This window comes from Trifolium pratense, linkage group LG4 (genome assembly GCF_020283565.1).
Source record: "Trifolium pratense cultivar HEN17-A07 linkage group LG4, ARS_RC_1.1, whole genome shotgun sequence".
In the NCBI taxonomy this organism is placed as follows: domain Eukaryota; kingdom Viridiplantae; phylum Streptophyta; class Magnoliopsida; order Fabales; family Fabaceae; genus Trifolium; species Trifolium pratense.
In genome coordinates, this window is record NC_060062.1 from 50,630,807 (window position 1) to 50,645,062 (window position 14,256).

The 14,256-nt window shown below is 34.5% G+C and overlaps 1 protein-coding gene and 1 long non-coding RNA gene across 2 annotated transcripts; one reads left to right on the top strand and one right to left on the bottom strand.

Annotated features, from left to right (window-relative positions):
- Positions 1-602: 602 nt before the first annotated feature.
- LOC123922847 (GDSL esterase/lipase At4g28780-like) lies at positions 603-4,051 on the top strand. The gene is made up of 5 exons (XM_045975523.1): positions 603-855; positions 999-1,144; positions 1,705-1,935; positions 2,284-2,530; positions 3,720-4,051. The coding sequence occupies exons 1-5, from the start codon at positions 603-605 to the stop codon at positions 3,941-3,943; spliced, it is 1,101 nt and encodes a 366-aa protein (XP_045831479.1). The 3' UTR covers positions 3,944-4,051.
- A 6,841-nt stretch (positions 4,052-10,892) lies between these two features.
- Positions 10,893-14,153, bottom strand: LOC123882414. Its single transcript, XR_006799805.1, has 3 exons — positions 13,736-14,153; positions 12,715-13,167; positions 10,893-11,036 (listed from the first exon to the last, which is right to left on the bottom strand). It is a non-coding gene; the product is annotated as an uncharacterized LOC123882414 (long non-coding RNA).
- Between the last annotated feature and the right edge of the window lie 103 nt (positions 14,154-14,256).

Consider the following 14,256-nt stretch of genomic DNA (forward strand, 5'->3'; position numbering starts at 1 on the left):
ATTTAAAATAGAAGGAGCAAATCTAAAAAATAGTGAAAATAAGGGAACGAAACTGCAATTAACATTTTTTTTAACAACAAATATATTATTATTAATAATCAGGTCTCTACGTAAGATGAAGTGATGAACACAGAACTGTAAAAGTGCAATTAACCTAAAAATTACTAGGCATATTTAAGTAAACTTGTTTCCCTTTGTGGGGACATGAAGCTTACAATTATTTTAAGAAATATTCGGAATTTAAATAAATGAAACAAACATGTGTAGACGTAGGAAAGTGGCGTTACCATATACACTCATATAAGATTAATGCTTTGATCTATTCTTGCTGATTATTACAAGGGCAGTCCTCAATGGTCGGCCATGTTGATGCTTTATTTGTTTCTATAATAATCTTATAATATATGCTTTCATATTTTGTTTCTATAATCTTATACTATATGCTTATCGTGACAATACTACAAAAACAACATTGTTGAATTTTTAGTTACTTTTTATGCATAAAAACTTTATATAAAGACATGCATTGTATTTTAAATTTAGTGTCACTGATTAGAAATATATAGAAGTTTTTAAAGTATAATCAATATAAGGCACGTATAATGGCAAAATTTGCTTCAATTTTTTTCTTTTTTACCTTATCACTTGCAATGCTTGACATGTACGTAGCTAATGAGGTTAAAGTTAAGGTTGTGCCAACATTATTCATATTTGGAGACTCAACATTTGATGTTGGAACAAACAATTTTATCAACACTTTAGCAAAAGCCAATGTCCCTTTTTATGGGGTTGATTTTCCTTATTCAATTCCCACTGGAAGGTTCAGCAATGGTCTTAACACTGCTGACCAAATTGGTAAAAAATACATTTGAATATTTTTTTATAAAATTACATTTGATATTTATTTGAACAATTTTGAATTTTTATTATAAAATATTGTACACACATTACATGGTTTTATAATGATTTAATTCCTTTTTTTTTTCTATGGGAATTAGCAAAGCAATTTGGTTATCAGAAGAGTCCACTACCATTTTTGGCTTTGGAGAAATTTCAAAACGGTTTTAAGAAGAGCATTTTGAATGGTGTGAATTTTGCTTCTGGTGGATCTGGAATTCTTAGGCAAACAGGACAAAAACAATGGGTAATAATTAATTTACACTCTTTATTTTTTTGTTGTTGTTGAAAAGCACTCCTTTTCTTTTTAATTTTATGATAACAGGAAAACACTTTTTCTATTATAGAGCTCTTAAAAATAAGCCAATGCAAGTTGAATTCAAAATAATTATAATAATGATCACACTAATAATATAAATTTGTCCCTCATGTTATAGTTAAGTTAAAAATAAGGTATGCTAAGCTACGCTTTGTCAAACTTAAGTTTGGTGATATGTGACCGTGAGTTTGAGTTTGATGCTACCTTGGTCTCACATAAATTGATGGTTTCCTAGGAATATTTCCTCGGAAATGATTACGCTTTGTGAGGAACTGAATTTCCTCTGAAATTTTTGTAGGTAATACCAAGAATCCTTTTAGTGTGAAAAATGTGTATTAGATAATGTGTTGCTAGCTAGTATTTTTTGTATGGATATTTCTAAGACTTTCTTTGATAATTATATTTTCCAAGACATTAACTATTAAATTTAATTTATTTTTCTTTTATGGGCTGTTAATTTATTTTATTGTAACATAATTTACTTGCAGCAAGAAGTGGTTTTCCTGGAAAAGCAAGTTGAACAATTTGCACAGGTCCGTGGAAACATCACCCAAATATTAGGGCCATCAAAAGCTGCTAAATTTGTTTCAAAGGCTGTGTTTCTCATTAGTACTGGTAGCAATGACCTCTTTGATTTTGCAAGTAATGACAGTAACATTCATTTTGGCTTGGAGGAATATTTCTCTCTTCTACAACTCAATTATTTCTCTCAACTAAGGGTATGCGTAATATATTATTATTCGTACGATACTTCGTTTTACTTACATGACACCTGATTAATCACGTTAAAATATTGTGGCAAATTAAGTTTAGTAAATTAGTAATTCAATTCACAATTTTATGATTTTAAACGTGATCTAAAACAATTATTTGCTCAACTGAATTGTATTAACTACAATTCTGCACGTGATTAATCAGGTGTGACATGTGTAAAGAAAATTAAGTGTTTATGAAACATTTTTGTGCCGCATATATATGATCTGTTTAATTATTCAATGGTGAAAACTTCATGATTTTGTACAGCATATATGAAGGTTTTGATTATTCAACTATTTGTGAATTTGCAGAATCTATATGAATTAGGGGCTAGAAAGTTTGGTATCCTAAGTGTTGCACCCATAGGGTGTTGTCCTGCAGTAACCTTTGCCAATGGAGGAAACTGTGTGAAGCCACTGAATGATTTGGCTATCGTGTTCTACAAAGCAACTCAAGCTGTTTTGCAAAAGTTGAGTTCAGAATTGGAAGATTTTGAGTATTCACTAGCTAACACTTTTGCAATGACATCAGCCTTGTTAAATAGTCCATCAACCTTCGGTAAGCATCCTATATGATAAGCCAAAGTTCGGTTGAAAGTTAAGTAAAAGTTTGATTAAAGATTATTTTAATCAGAAATTGAACTCGACTATGAAAAAGTTGTTATAGAGCGACTTATTTAGAGACCAAAAATATTAAATTAGTCACTAATTAAATTGGTGCCAAACATTAATAACTAGCAATTTAGTGGTATTTCAAAAATTTGTTTTTAAATTAGTCACAAGTTCATTTAGTGACCGATTACAAAATTTGACAGCTAAATCAGTCGCTAAATCAGTTATAAGTTCATTTAGTGTTCAACCGATTTAAACTCAAATGAAACTCATTAATAAAAGATTTAATTGCAGTTTTGACCCATTGATTTTTACAAATTTGCGATTTTGACCCCTTAATTTTCAAAATAGCACTTTTGGCTCCTTAACTTTCACAAACTTGCGATTTTGGCCTCCTTAACCTTAGCCCATTTTGCAAAAGGATAGCCCCACACTGATTTTGACCAAGTCAACACAGATGTGGCAAATGATTCACATCTCAAGTTAGCATGTCTTGCCACGTGGACAATGACTGACATGTCATGTCAGCATGGTTTTCCACATATGCTAATGTGGCATGTGAGTCATTATCCACATAGCAAGACATGCTGACGAGACATGTGAGTCACTTGTCACATGTGCATTGACTTGGTTATGTGACGAAAATCACAAGTTTGTAAAAGTTAGAGGACCAAGGGTGCGTTTGATTCGTAAAACAGCAAGAACTGGACAGAACAAGATAATACAGGACAGGACAAAACTGTACCGGAGAGATATAGGGTGATAATATTTTTATATTCGAAAATAAAATGGGTATTTTTCGTATTTTTTATAGTTGTACTATGGACAAAAAGTTGTCCTGTGGTTCAGTGAGGGACAAAAAATCTTATTTTTGTCCTGTCTCTTGCTGCCTAATTTGTCCAGTTCCATAACCTATTTCAAATCAAACAGGATACAACAAAAGTTGTCCAGTCCAGTCCCCTATTTTTTAGCAGATCAAACGCATCCCAAAAGTGCTATTTTAAAAATTAAAGGGACAGAGTCATAAATTTGTAAAAATTAAGGTACTAAAAGTGCAATTCAGCCTTAATAAAAACAAGAACTCAGAGAATAGATTTAATTATTTTTTTTAATTAATCTTGTTTAACATATCATAGGGTTGAATGAAACAAAGTCAGCATGTTGTGGAATTGGAAAATTCAATGGAGAGGGTCCATGCTTGAAAGCTTTGAACGCCAGTCTTTGCTCAAATCGTGATGATCACTTATTTTGGGATTTGTTTCATCCAACTGAGAAAGCTTCCGAGTTGGCAGCTGCTACCATATTTACAGGAGGGAAAGAATTTGTGTCACCAAAAAACTTTAGTCAGCTAAATTGTTGATTTAAGCTGATATCTAAGGGATAAATAATATCCAATTACTTAAAATAAGAGGAAAATAAACCAGGCATCTCTTTCATATGACGTTGTGATAATAATTATTATGCATAAAATGAAATGCAGATTGATGAGATAAAATGTCAAATTTTTGTCTGGATTTAGTCACAATAAGATTTATCATTGTATTCCTATTTTAACATTTTCAATTTTACTCAGAGAAAGAAAAATATACCAATTTCATTTTTTTTTTTTTTGGCAAAATTACACTACAAGTCATTTATCTTATTTTTTGGTAACATTTTGGTCCTTTATCTTTTTTTTGTAACAAGTTGGTCCTTTATCTTTTTTTTTTTGTAACACTTTGGTCCTTATCTTATTTATTTATAAAAAATAAAGGATCAAAATGTTACAAATAAAAAAAAATAAAGGACCAAACTGTTAAAAAAAAGGGACTAAAGTGTTACAGATAAAAAAAATAAAGGACTAAAGTGTTACAAATAAAAGATAAAGGACCAAAATGTTACAGAAAAAAGATAAAGGACCAAAGTGTTACAAAAAAATAAGATAAAGGACCTGTAGTGTAATTTTGCCTTTTTTTTTTATAAGCAAAAATTGAATTATAAGGAGTACAAGGGGTACCCAACCCTTACAATTCTTATAGCAACCATTACATTGCTAATAATGCATTTTAAAGGATCCTTACACCAATCTGAAAAAACACAAGAAGACTTACTAGCTATTTTACCTATAAACCAAAACCATGAAATATAAATAATCTTGTCTTCTAAGGCTTTCCAGTTAATAGCTTCTCCTCTAAAAACCACATTGTTACGTGCACGCCATATACACCAAGTGGTGGCCAACCAAATAACGTGACGAGTTTTTTCATATTTCTTATTTTTCAATAAAGCTCCAAAAGAGAAAAAATGTTTCCACCCGTCATCAAAAGATATGAAATCCACATTTATCCATTTAAAAATCCGCTTCCACAACTTTTGAGAAAAAGAGCAATTAAAGAGCACATGAGATAATTCCTCTTGTTCTTCAAAACAAAAAATGCAACATAGCTCATGCGGATTAACAAGGATAAATTTTCTTGCCAAGACCATTCGAGTTGGAAGTCTTGATAATAATAACCTCCATCCAAAAATGCTTACTTTGGATGGAACATCATTTAACCATAATTGTTGTAAAGCTTTCACTACATTTTCATCAATAGCCACAACAACTTCGCGAGAGTGAAGGAACTCGTAAGTTGAATTGACCAAAAAAATACCTGATTGAGTAAGCCCCCATCATCTGCTATCTGCGCCATTGCTCACATTAGTCCTGAGCCACACATCATTCTCAATACCCCCAATCTTCATAATATCACGCCACCACAAAGATTGACCTTTAACATTGCTAAGATTAGAGTGCAAAAAATTATCAGCCAAACTCCCATATCTATGCTCTAATAGTTTGGTCCATAAGGTATTATGATCACACAAACCTCTCCACTTCCATTTACAAAGTAAAGCTTGGTTGAAATAATTTAGATTCTTTATACCCAAACCACCTTTATCTTTTGAGAGGCAAATTGTGTCCCAACTAACCCAACAAATCTTCTTAATATCAGAACATCCTCCCCAAAGAAATCTCCTTTGGATAGTAATTAATTCTTGTAACACACACACCGGTACCTTGAAAAAAGAGAAAAAATATAATGGGAGACTAGAGAGTACCGAATTAATGAGTGTAACTCTTCCGCCAAATGATAAATTTCGACCACTCCAAGTATTAAGTCTTTTCTTAATAGCTTCCACTATAGGATTCCAAGTGACCTTTCTCCTTGGGTTAACTCCAACTGGAATTCCTAGAAAACGAAAAGGGATCGATTCTACTTCACAGTGCAAAAAGGAGGACGCTGCGGACAAAAAATGATCATCAAGATTAATGCCATAGAGCTTACTTTAGTAAAAATTAACCTTCAGTCCCGATACTAATTCGAAACTTCTCAACACAGTTTTAAGCGACCACAAATTCTCCCACTTCCCTTCACCTACTAGAACGGTATCATCTGCAAATTGAAGAGTGTGAAACTGTAAGTCATCACGAACTTTAAAACCATGATAATTGCCATTATCAACAGCCTTTTGCATTAAGCGAGTGAGACCTTTCGCAACTATCAAGAAAAGAAAGGGAGATAACGGATCCCATTGTCTCAGCCCTTTACCAACAACAAAATCCGCCGTAGGACTACCATTTACAAGCACATACATTGCGCTAGTAAAAATACAGGCTCTCATCCACTTCAACCACCTCTGCGCAAATCTCATTCTCCGCATCATATACTCCAAAAAATTCCAATTAACCGTATCGTACGCCCTCTCAAAATCTACCTCCAATAATAAACAGTTGTCCTTTCTTCTCTTGGAAAAATCAATCAGTTCATTCACTACCAAAACTCCATCCAGAATCTGACGATTAGGAACAAAGGCCGTTTGACAATCTGAGATCAATTTACCGATAACGTTTTTTAGACGAGCCGCCAACACCTTTGAAAGGATTTTATACAAACAACCAACAAGGCAAATGGGTCTATAATATGATAAAACCTGAGGATGGTCCTTTTTTGGTACTAGTGTCAAGAAAGATGCAGTGATCGCCTTTGGAAGGGAAGCACTACTGTGAAATTCGTTCATAAACTCCATAACATCTGTTTTTAAGATGTCCCAACAAGTCTTCAAAAAGTTAAAGTTAAACCCATCAGGACCCGGACACTTATTGCCATCACTATTCCACACAACCTCTCTAACTTCCTCAACCGAAAAGGGAGATAATAAAGAAGAATTATCTGCTTCTGACAAGGAGTTAAACGAAAGCCCATCTAGAGTAGGACGGTTACGCCATTCTTCGGTGAAGTTATTAGCAAAATAATTTTTTACAAAATACATGATCTCATCGACCCCTTGAACCCATTTGTCACCATCTCTCAACGCCACTAGTTGGTTATTCCTCCTTCTACCCTTTAAAGTTTGATGAAAAAATTTGGTATTAGAATCCCCTTCTTTAACCCGCTTTGATCTGGACTTCTGTTTGAGTAAGCTATCCTTAAAATGAAGTTGCTTCCAAAACTCCTTATTTAGGCCCTCTAACATAAGGTAATCAACATCCCCATTAGTACTTGAAAGAAGGCCTTCAAACTCATTAATATCGGAGATTGTCTTCTCTATGTTTAGATCCAAATAACCAAACACCTCCTTGTTCCACTTCTTTAGACTCTCTCTAAGAAGTTTTAGTTTTTCTTTCAAGACAAAAGCTTTTTTACCCCTAATATCGTAACTTTTCCATGCTGATTCCACAAAACCCTTAAACTCTAGATGTTCTAACCAACCGTTTATCACCCTAAAAGGTTTAGGGCCCAAATTACACGACGAGCTGAGGAGCCATACTGGACAATGATCAGATATATCACGGTCTCCGATCCATTTCCCCTTAACATCATTCTTCTTCAAGAAGCCCTCTGATAACAAGAACCTGTCTAAGCGGCTCATAGCTATACCGTCTGGGCTAAACCAAGAAAACTTCTTCCCCAGCACAGGTATATCAATAAGCTCCATGTCATCCACAAACTCTCTGAAAAAGTTAACCTCACTCCTCCTTGTAGCAACACTACTTCATTTTCTTTCGGATAAATGAAGAATAGCGTTAAAATCACCACCAATACACCATTCACCACTATCCCCTCTTCTAAGATTCAATAAGTCTTCCCATAATTTTCTTTTTTCCGCTAGATTACAAGGAGAGTACACATTAACAATGTTCACCCTCATACCCTCCCAATCAACACAAAGTCCCACAAAGCCGTCACCATAAAAGATATTTAGCAATTTGAATAAGTTAGAGTTCCAGATTGTTAAAATACCTCCAGATGGTCCTACCGCCTCCTTTGCCGCCCAGTGAACATCTTGATGCCCCCACAAATTATGAATCATAGAATCATCAAAATGTGCTCTCTTTGTTTCTTGTAACATACATAAATCAAACATACCTTTTTTGAGAAACTGACTCAGCCTCCCCCTCTTAGCACTCCCCCCCCCCCCACCCCACCCTCTCATATTCAAAGATACTATCTTCATTTGACACTCTTTTTCTGTTGCGCCCTTAGAATTCTACCATCCTCATCTCTTCTTTCATTATTGTGAATGTGGTGAATACAAACATCTTCCTCTCCTCCTACGCCTAATTCTCTGGCCCCCTTCCAAATTTTTGACGTAACTTCCTTTTCTCTATTCTTTAAAAACACCTTGTTACAATTTCTAATATCTGACGATTGCAAGGAGCTAGAACAAAGTACCGTGCCTGCTGAAGAAACAGAGTTGGAAGCAATATTTGGTTTCTTAATTTTTCCAACAAGATTACGCGTGCACTTGTCGTTCTTAACCTCGAGACCTTTAGCAGATAAACCAGTAGAAGTTTTATTTCTACTAGTGTCATACAAAGGGGGGCGATGATGAATTATGTTATTCTCCTTAATCAAACCAATGCTTTTTTTCTTCGGGTTGTTTTTAACCCCTCCCTGCGCAACACAGACAATAGGCTCCAGAATAGGATTCAGCTTAGAATTAGCTATGGAATTATCGCATCTCATGACTCCCTTAGATACTGGCTTGCAACCCATTCCCCTTGCTTGAGATAAATTCAAGTTGCTGGACATCACTGGACTGTTAGCATTGGGTTCACTGCTAACCGTACCTTTCTCCACATTATTGACCGCCGGGCTAGAAATAAATTGACTATTATTAAAAGAACCATTATCATATACGCCCAACTCACCCTGGTCATCGTGAGAATCTGAATGTAACCAAAAAACATTATTATTGGGTTGATTAGGAATAACTTCTTTAGGCAAACTTTCCTCTACGATTTCTACAACCTCAACTCTGTTGACATTTGAATTTGGAAGAGCAACCAAAGCCAAAGAATGCATTGTCTCCTCATCCAATTCTCTATCTTGCTCAATGTGAACAAGATTATCACTTGCTGAAACAACGTCCTCGTTGGAACTATCAATCGAATCGTCGCGACCGTCATAATTGGGCTTTGCAGGACTAAGAATACGCATAGGCCCATAAGAATCCTCAATAATTCTCATCGAAAAAATTTCTCCATTAATGATTGCCTCAAAAACATCATCAATAACCTTGTGACTTTTGGTCCGCAACATCAAACGTGCAACATCCATCGTGTTTTTCTTCATGGTGCCATCATCCGCGTTAATAAACATACCATAAGCCTTACAAATGAGGTCGAAAAAATCAACATTCCAAGCATGTGCTGGAATACCGTACACACGAACCCACGACACTCTTTCATTATTCACTGCGCTAGTTTCCCATGGTTTTATAAAGCTGAACCATTGTTCCAGCCAGTCCTTTGCGTCTGCCTGAAGCTGAACCATTTTCTTTTATTTTGTTAACTTGACGATTCTCAAGGGTACGAGTCAGCTGATTCAGAATTCAGTTTGAAATTAAGTAAAATTTATTCAAAGATTGTTTCACGCAAAAATTGAACTCAAATTTTTTCAAATGACTTTCCTTTAGACGAACTGGCTAATCATTGGAGTTCAATCACTTTCGATAAACATAATGGTTTTGTTTTTTTTAATTAGTATGATTTATAAAGCATACAAACCGGCCTAATCATTTTCTTAGCAAATTAAATTGGGAGGCTTATACTCAACCATAAAAGTTAGTTTGAGAGTTGAGGTTTGCACTACATTTATAAAAGTTATCTATACCATGACTTCTAACACACCCCCTCAAGTCCATAACTGAACAAGCTGAGACGTAGAATCAACAACAATGGACGGCCCAAATATGGGAGGTCTCCACAACAAACAACAAATTAATCTAGAATAGACTCTGATATCATATTAGAATTTGGGAGGCTTATACTCAACCATAAAAATTAGCTTGAGAGTTAAGGTTTCCACTCATGAATTCTAACATTGATTCATCTTTACATAAAAATTTATAGTGACACCGTTTGACACAATTTGTTTTTTTAAAGAACACTTTCTAACACACTTAAAGATCAAAGATGTTTTCTCTTCCTCCCTCCCATGAATCTTTTATACCCCCAATATTCCAATTTTGCCCTTGCAGAAAAATTCGGTTCGCAGAAACCGAATTTTTTCTAGTGCAAATTCAGAGTAAATTTCGGTTTTTAGAAACTGAAATTTGTTTTCAAGGCAAAAAAAAACTTCGATTTCTACGAACCGAAGTTTTTTCAAGGGCAAAATTGGAAATTCAGGGGGATAAAAGATTCATGGGGTGGGGAGAGAAAATATCAAGATCAAAATAACTATTTATTCCAATTTAAACATTAGGATGTATCATGCATGTGGACAAATCAATGGGCCGGGTAACCGTGCATTTTAGTATTTTCACTAGTACAGAAAACACTTTTTACATCTGGCCAAAACCCCCTTTTACATCTGGTCCAAGTCAGAGGTAGACGTACGAGAAGTAGTAAGTTTATGCTTTTTACATCTGACATTCGCCAGATGTAAAAGTATCCCCTTTTACCTCTGTTCTCAAGTTTCAGCTGACCAATTTTTTTTTTTAATTAAATTGGACCTTTTACATCTGACCAAGTCCACCAGATGTAAAATAGTAACTTTATTTAATTATTTTTTTTCAAAACCCTGCGTTTTCTTTTTTATATTTTAAATCCTTTTTTATAATTAAAAAAACTAAAATACCACTACAATTTAACATTCAACCAAAATACAGTTGCAAAATATAATCAAATGTCATTAAAATTCAACATTCATCCAAAATACCAAATGTCATACAATTCAACATTCATCCAAAATGTCATACAATTCAACATTCAAGCAAAATACCAAATGTCATTACAATTCAAAACATCATAATTAATATGAATTCATCGTAACATCATACAAATTAACCTAGCTAGCTCCTAAGCCTCATCGGCAACATCATAATCTACCTCAGGATTATATATATAGGTCAAGAAAACAAGTTGCCCAGCGGTTTCACAATTCATACAGCTCCTCCTCTGTTAATGTCGTGGGATTATCGAACACCTACAATATGTAAATATATATTTACTTATACATACATGGCTCAAATTCATTACGTATACATGATCAACTTATTCATATATATAAATTAACATACATTCAGGTAGTATCATACTGCATGATCTAAAATCGAACAAAATGCAACACAAAGTGAGCTAAAGGCTGCTGCCTCGAGCGCCCCACGAAGGGTGTGGCGCGCCCGCGCAATTGGGAGCATGCAACCTGCAGAATTCTGCAGAAAAGAAACAAAGAAAACAGTCCCCTTTATGCAGAAAAATGCAGCAAACCAGCCCTTCTTTTTATGCAGAAATTTATAGCAAAGCAGTGCCGTTGTTATGCAGAAAAATCCATCAAACCAGTCCCAATTTCATGCAGAAATTTACAGCAAAACAGTCTCATTCTTATGCATGAATATACAGAAAACCAGTCTCATTTATGCAGAAAAAATGCAGCAATCAATACTTCTTTTTATGCAGAAAAAATGCAGCAATCAATACTTCTGTCTCATAATCTAACTTGTGGTTCCACTATCTACACTATTTGTTTGTTAATTTCACTTATTAAGTGCCAACCAAACCTATACAGATTTACCATAAAAGCATAAGCAGTCTGCTAAACATCAACAGAGGTTAACGAAAAATACATATAATGTCGATAAAGAAAAATATAATACCTCCATCCAATTCTTTGTAATACTAGCGGAGACAATGTCAATCATATTCTTCATTACATAATATCCACAGTCATTGCCGTTAGGCTGTACCCCAAATATGTTGCATAAACCAGTCCCAAAACTTGAAGCAAATCTTACATAAAGCAGTGTCAACTTAACATGTAGCAACCTTATTAAAGATCAAAAGGCTCGTGTAAACAATCACTTAATAATCACAATGAGAAATAATTATACATGTTGCAATGAAAATGTTTCTAGTTTCATCTCCAAACAAAGTAAATTTCATTGAGTTACTAAATAATTGTTTTCTTCTAAACCATGATCATTCTCTTTTTAAAATAGCATGAAAATTTTGAAAAGAAGCATGATACATGTACTATACATGCCTCGGCCCTCAATAAAACATGGCTAGTTCAAACATTTCATTCCCAAAACCAATAATCTACTTGTATAAAACAATCATCAAAAGCTTATCTTAACTTAAAAATTTCTTTTCCAAAGTAACTCAAAATTTTAAGCTAAGTAGATTTAAACCCTCACTTTTATTCTTCAAAATTAGACCACATCAATACATGTTTTCAAAAGCTACAGAGGGTCTAATTTCAAAGCAGCAGAAGCAACTCCCATGTCTTTGATAAATTGTAAATTTTCTTTTAAAGAAGACATGACTTGCACAAATAAATTAGGGCTTTTCTCTTTTAAGTTAAACACAAGAAAAGTGTAAGTACCACAAGTCATAGAATAGTTTTAATTTTAATTAAACCATGACAAACTTTAAGTTCTTGATTAATTGGAATTTTCTCAAATGCCTAGCTACTGACTATTGTGAAAGCCATGGTTTCAACCATGAAAATCCATCTAACTACCCTTAACACACTAGTTTCATAATAGCTACTATAAGACTTCCATTAGGAGTTAACTAAATCATAAATATGAAAAAGACATAAAACCATTCTTCAAGCTCTAAGAGCTTGACCTGCTATGGAGAAGAAAAGAAGTTCTAGTTACCTTAGAAGAGGAAGCTCATCACAACTCCTAGCTTTCAAACAAGCTTCGAAAGGATGAAAATGGTGGAGAGATGAATTTTGAGTGAGTGTATAGTGATGGTGGAGTGTGTGGTTCGGCCATGGAAGAAAGATGAGTGAGTTTCCAATTTATCCTAAACCTTCTACTTAATAGCTAAGCTAAGGATCATGGCCATTGTTCAGAATTCAGAACAACAAATTAAATTCTAATAATCATAATAAAGGCATAAAAATCAACCATAAAGAGGAACCTTGTTAAGTGTTAACCATCAAACACAAAGATAAATTATGTTTCAAATACATAAAAATTGAGATGAAATCAAGTCACCCTTTTCAAAGTAGTCTTCTTGCTAAGCAATTCTGGCACAACAGAGGCCACGACTGTATGAACCAGCAAATCAGTAGGTTCTTGATCATCCATTGTCTTCTCCCGGAACTTCAATGTAGAAAGTCAAGCAAACAAACGCATTAGCATCAAAATGAACATTATTAAAACTGTAAATCAAAGTCATACACAGTTTCATAAAGCTCAAAATATCATCATCCTACAACCCATCAACAAAGTTCTCATTTTTCATATAATTCGCAGTGTCCCATAAAGTCATATCCATGTTCACATAATCCATTTTCAATTTATGCTCTCTCCAGAGATCATCACATCTCAGAATATAAAAAATAAAACATATGTTGTGAGCTAAAATATACTTAACACAAACCAATTACGGCGACAGTTTATGCTGACACCACAATGCTTCAAACATCAATTCTGGCCCATTAATTAAATTCCATAATCAGATTGACCATAAAAACAAAACATCAATCTTTTCAATAATCACATTCACAAAAAACAATTCAAGTCCCACTTTATGGTTCAATATACAAAAGCAAAAGTAGAAGATTACAAAAAATTACACAGGATTAAACCCTTAATCATCAAAATCAAAGATTAAAATGAAAGATAAACATATGCTAAAACCTAAAAACCCTTAATCGTCAGAACTCACCAGTTTATGACTCTGTAACGAGCTGAGAGAGCTTTGATTCGTTTCACTGAGCTTCGATTTGGGTTCAGTAAGCCTTGGTTCTTCAATTAGGGATTAGAATTTGTGATTCAATGAAAGGGATTGGAGGCTAGGGTTCGAGAGAGAACAAGTGTTAGAGAGACATCTCTTCGATCGCGAATCTAGGGTGAGAGAGAACGACAAGCTTCGATTCGTGAGAGTAGAGGCCGGAGAAAGAAAGAGAAGCTTCGATTTGGAGTTAAGCTTCGATTTGGAGTTAGGGTTCGTGAGAGAGAGGACGACTGCGAGTGAGAGAGAGGACGGCGCTGGTGGTGAGTTGATTAAAGGTTGCGGAGGGTTCAATCTTGTCGCCGGTAGAGGACGGCGGTGAGGGTTTGCATCGCCGGTTCTTGCGAAGGTGAGGGTTTTTTCTGAAGTCTTGGGAGAGAGATATCACACTATTACCGTTCCAAAAATTTTTTTTTTTTTTTGTATTTAACCTGACATTTTACATCTGTGCCTAA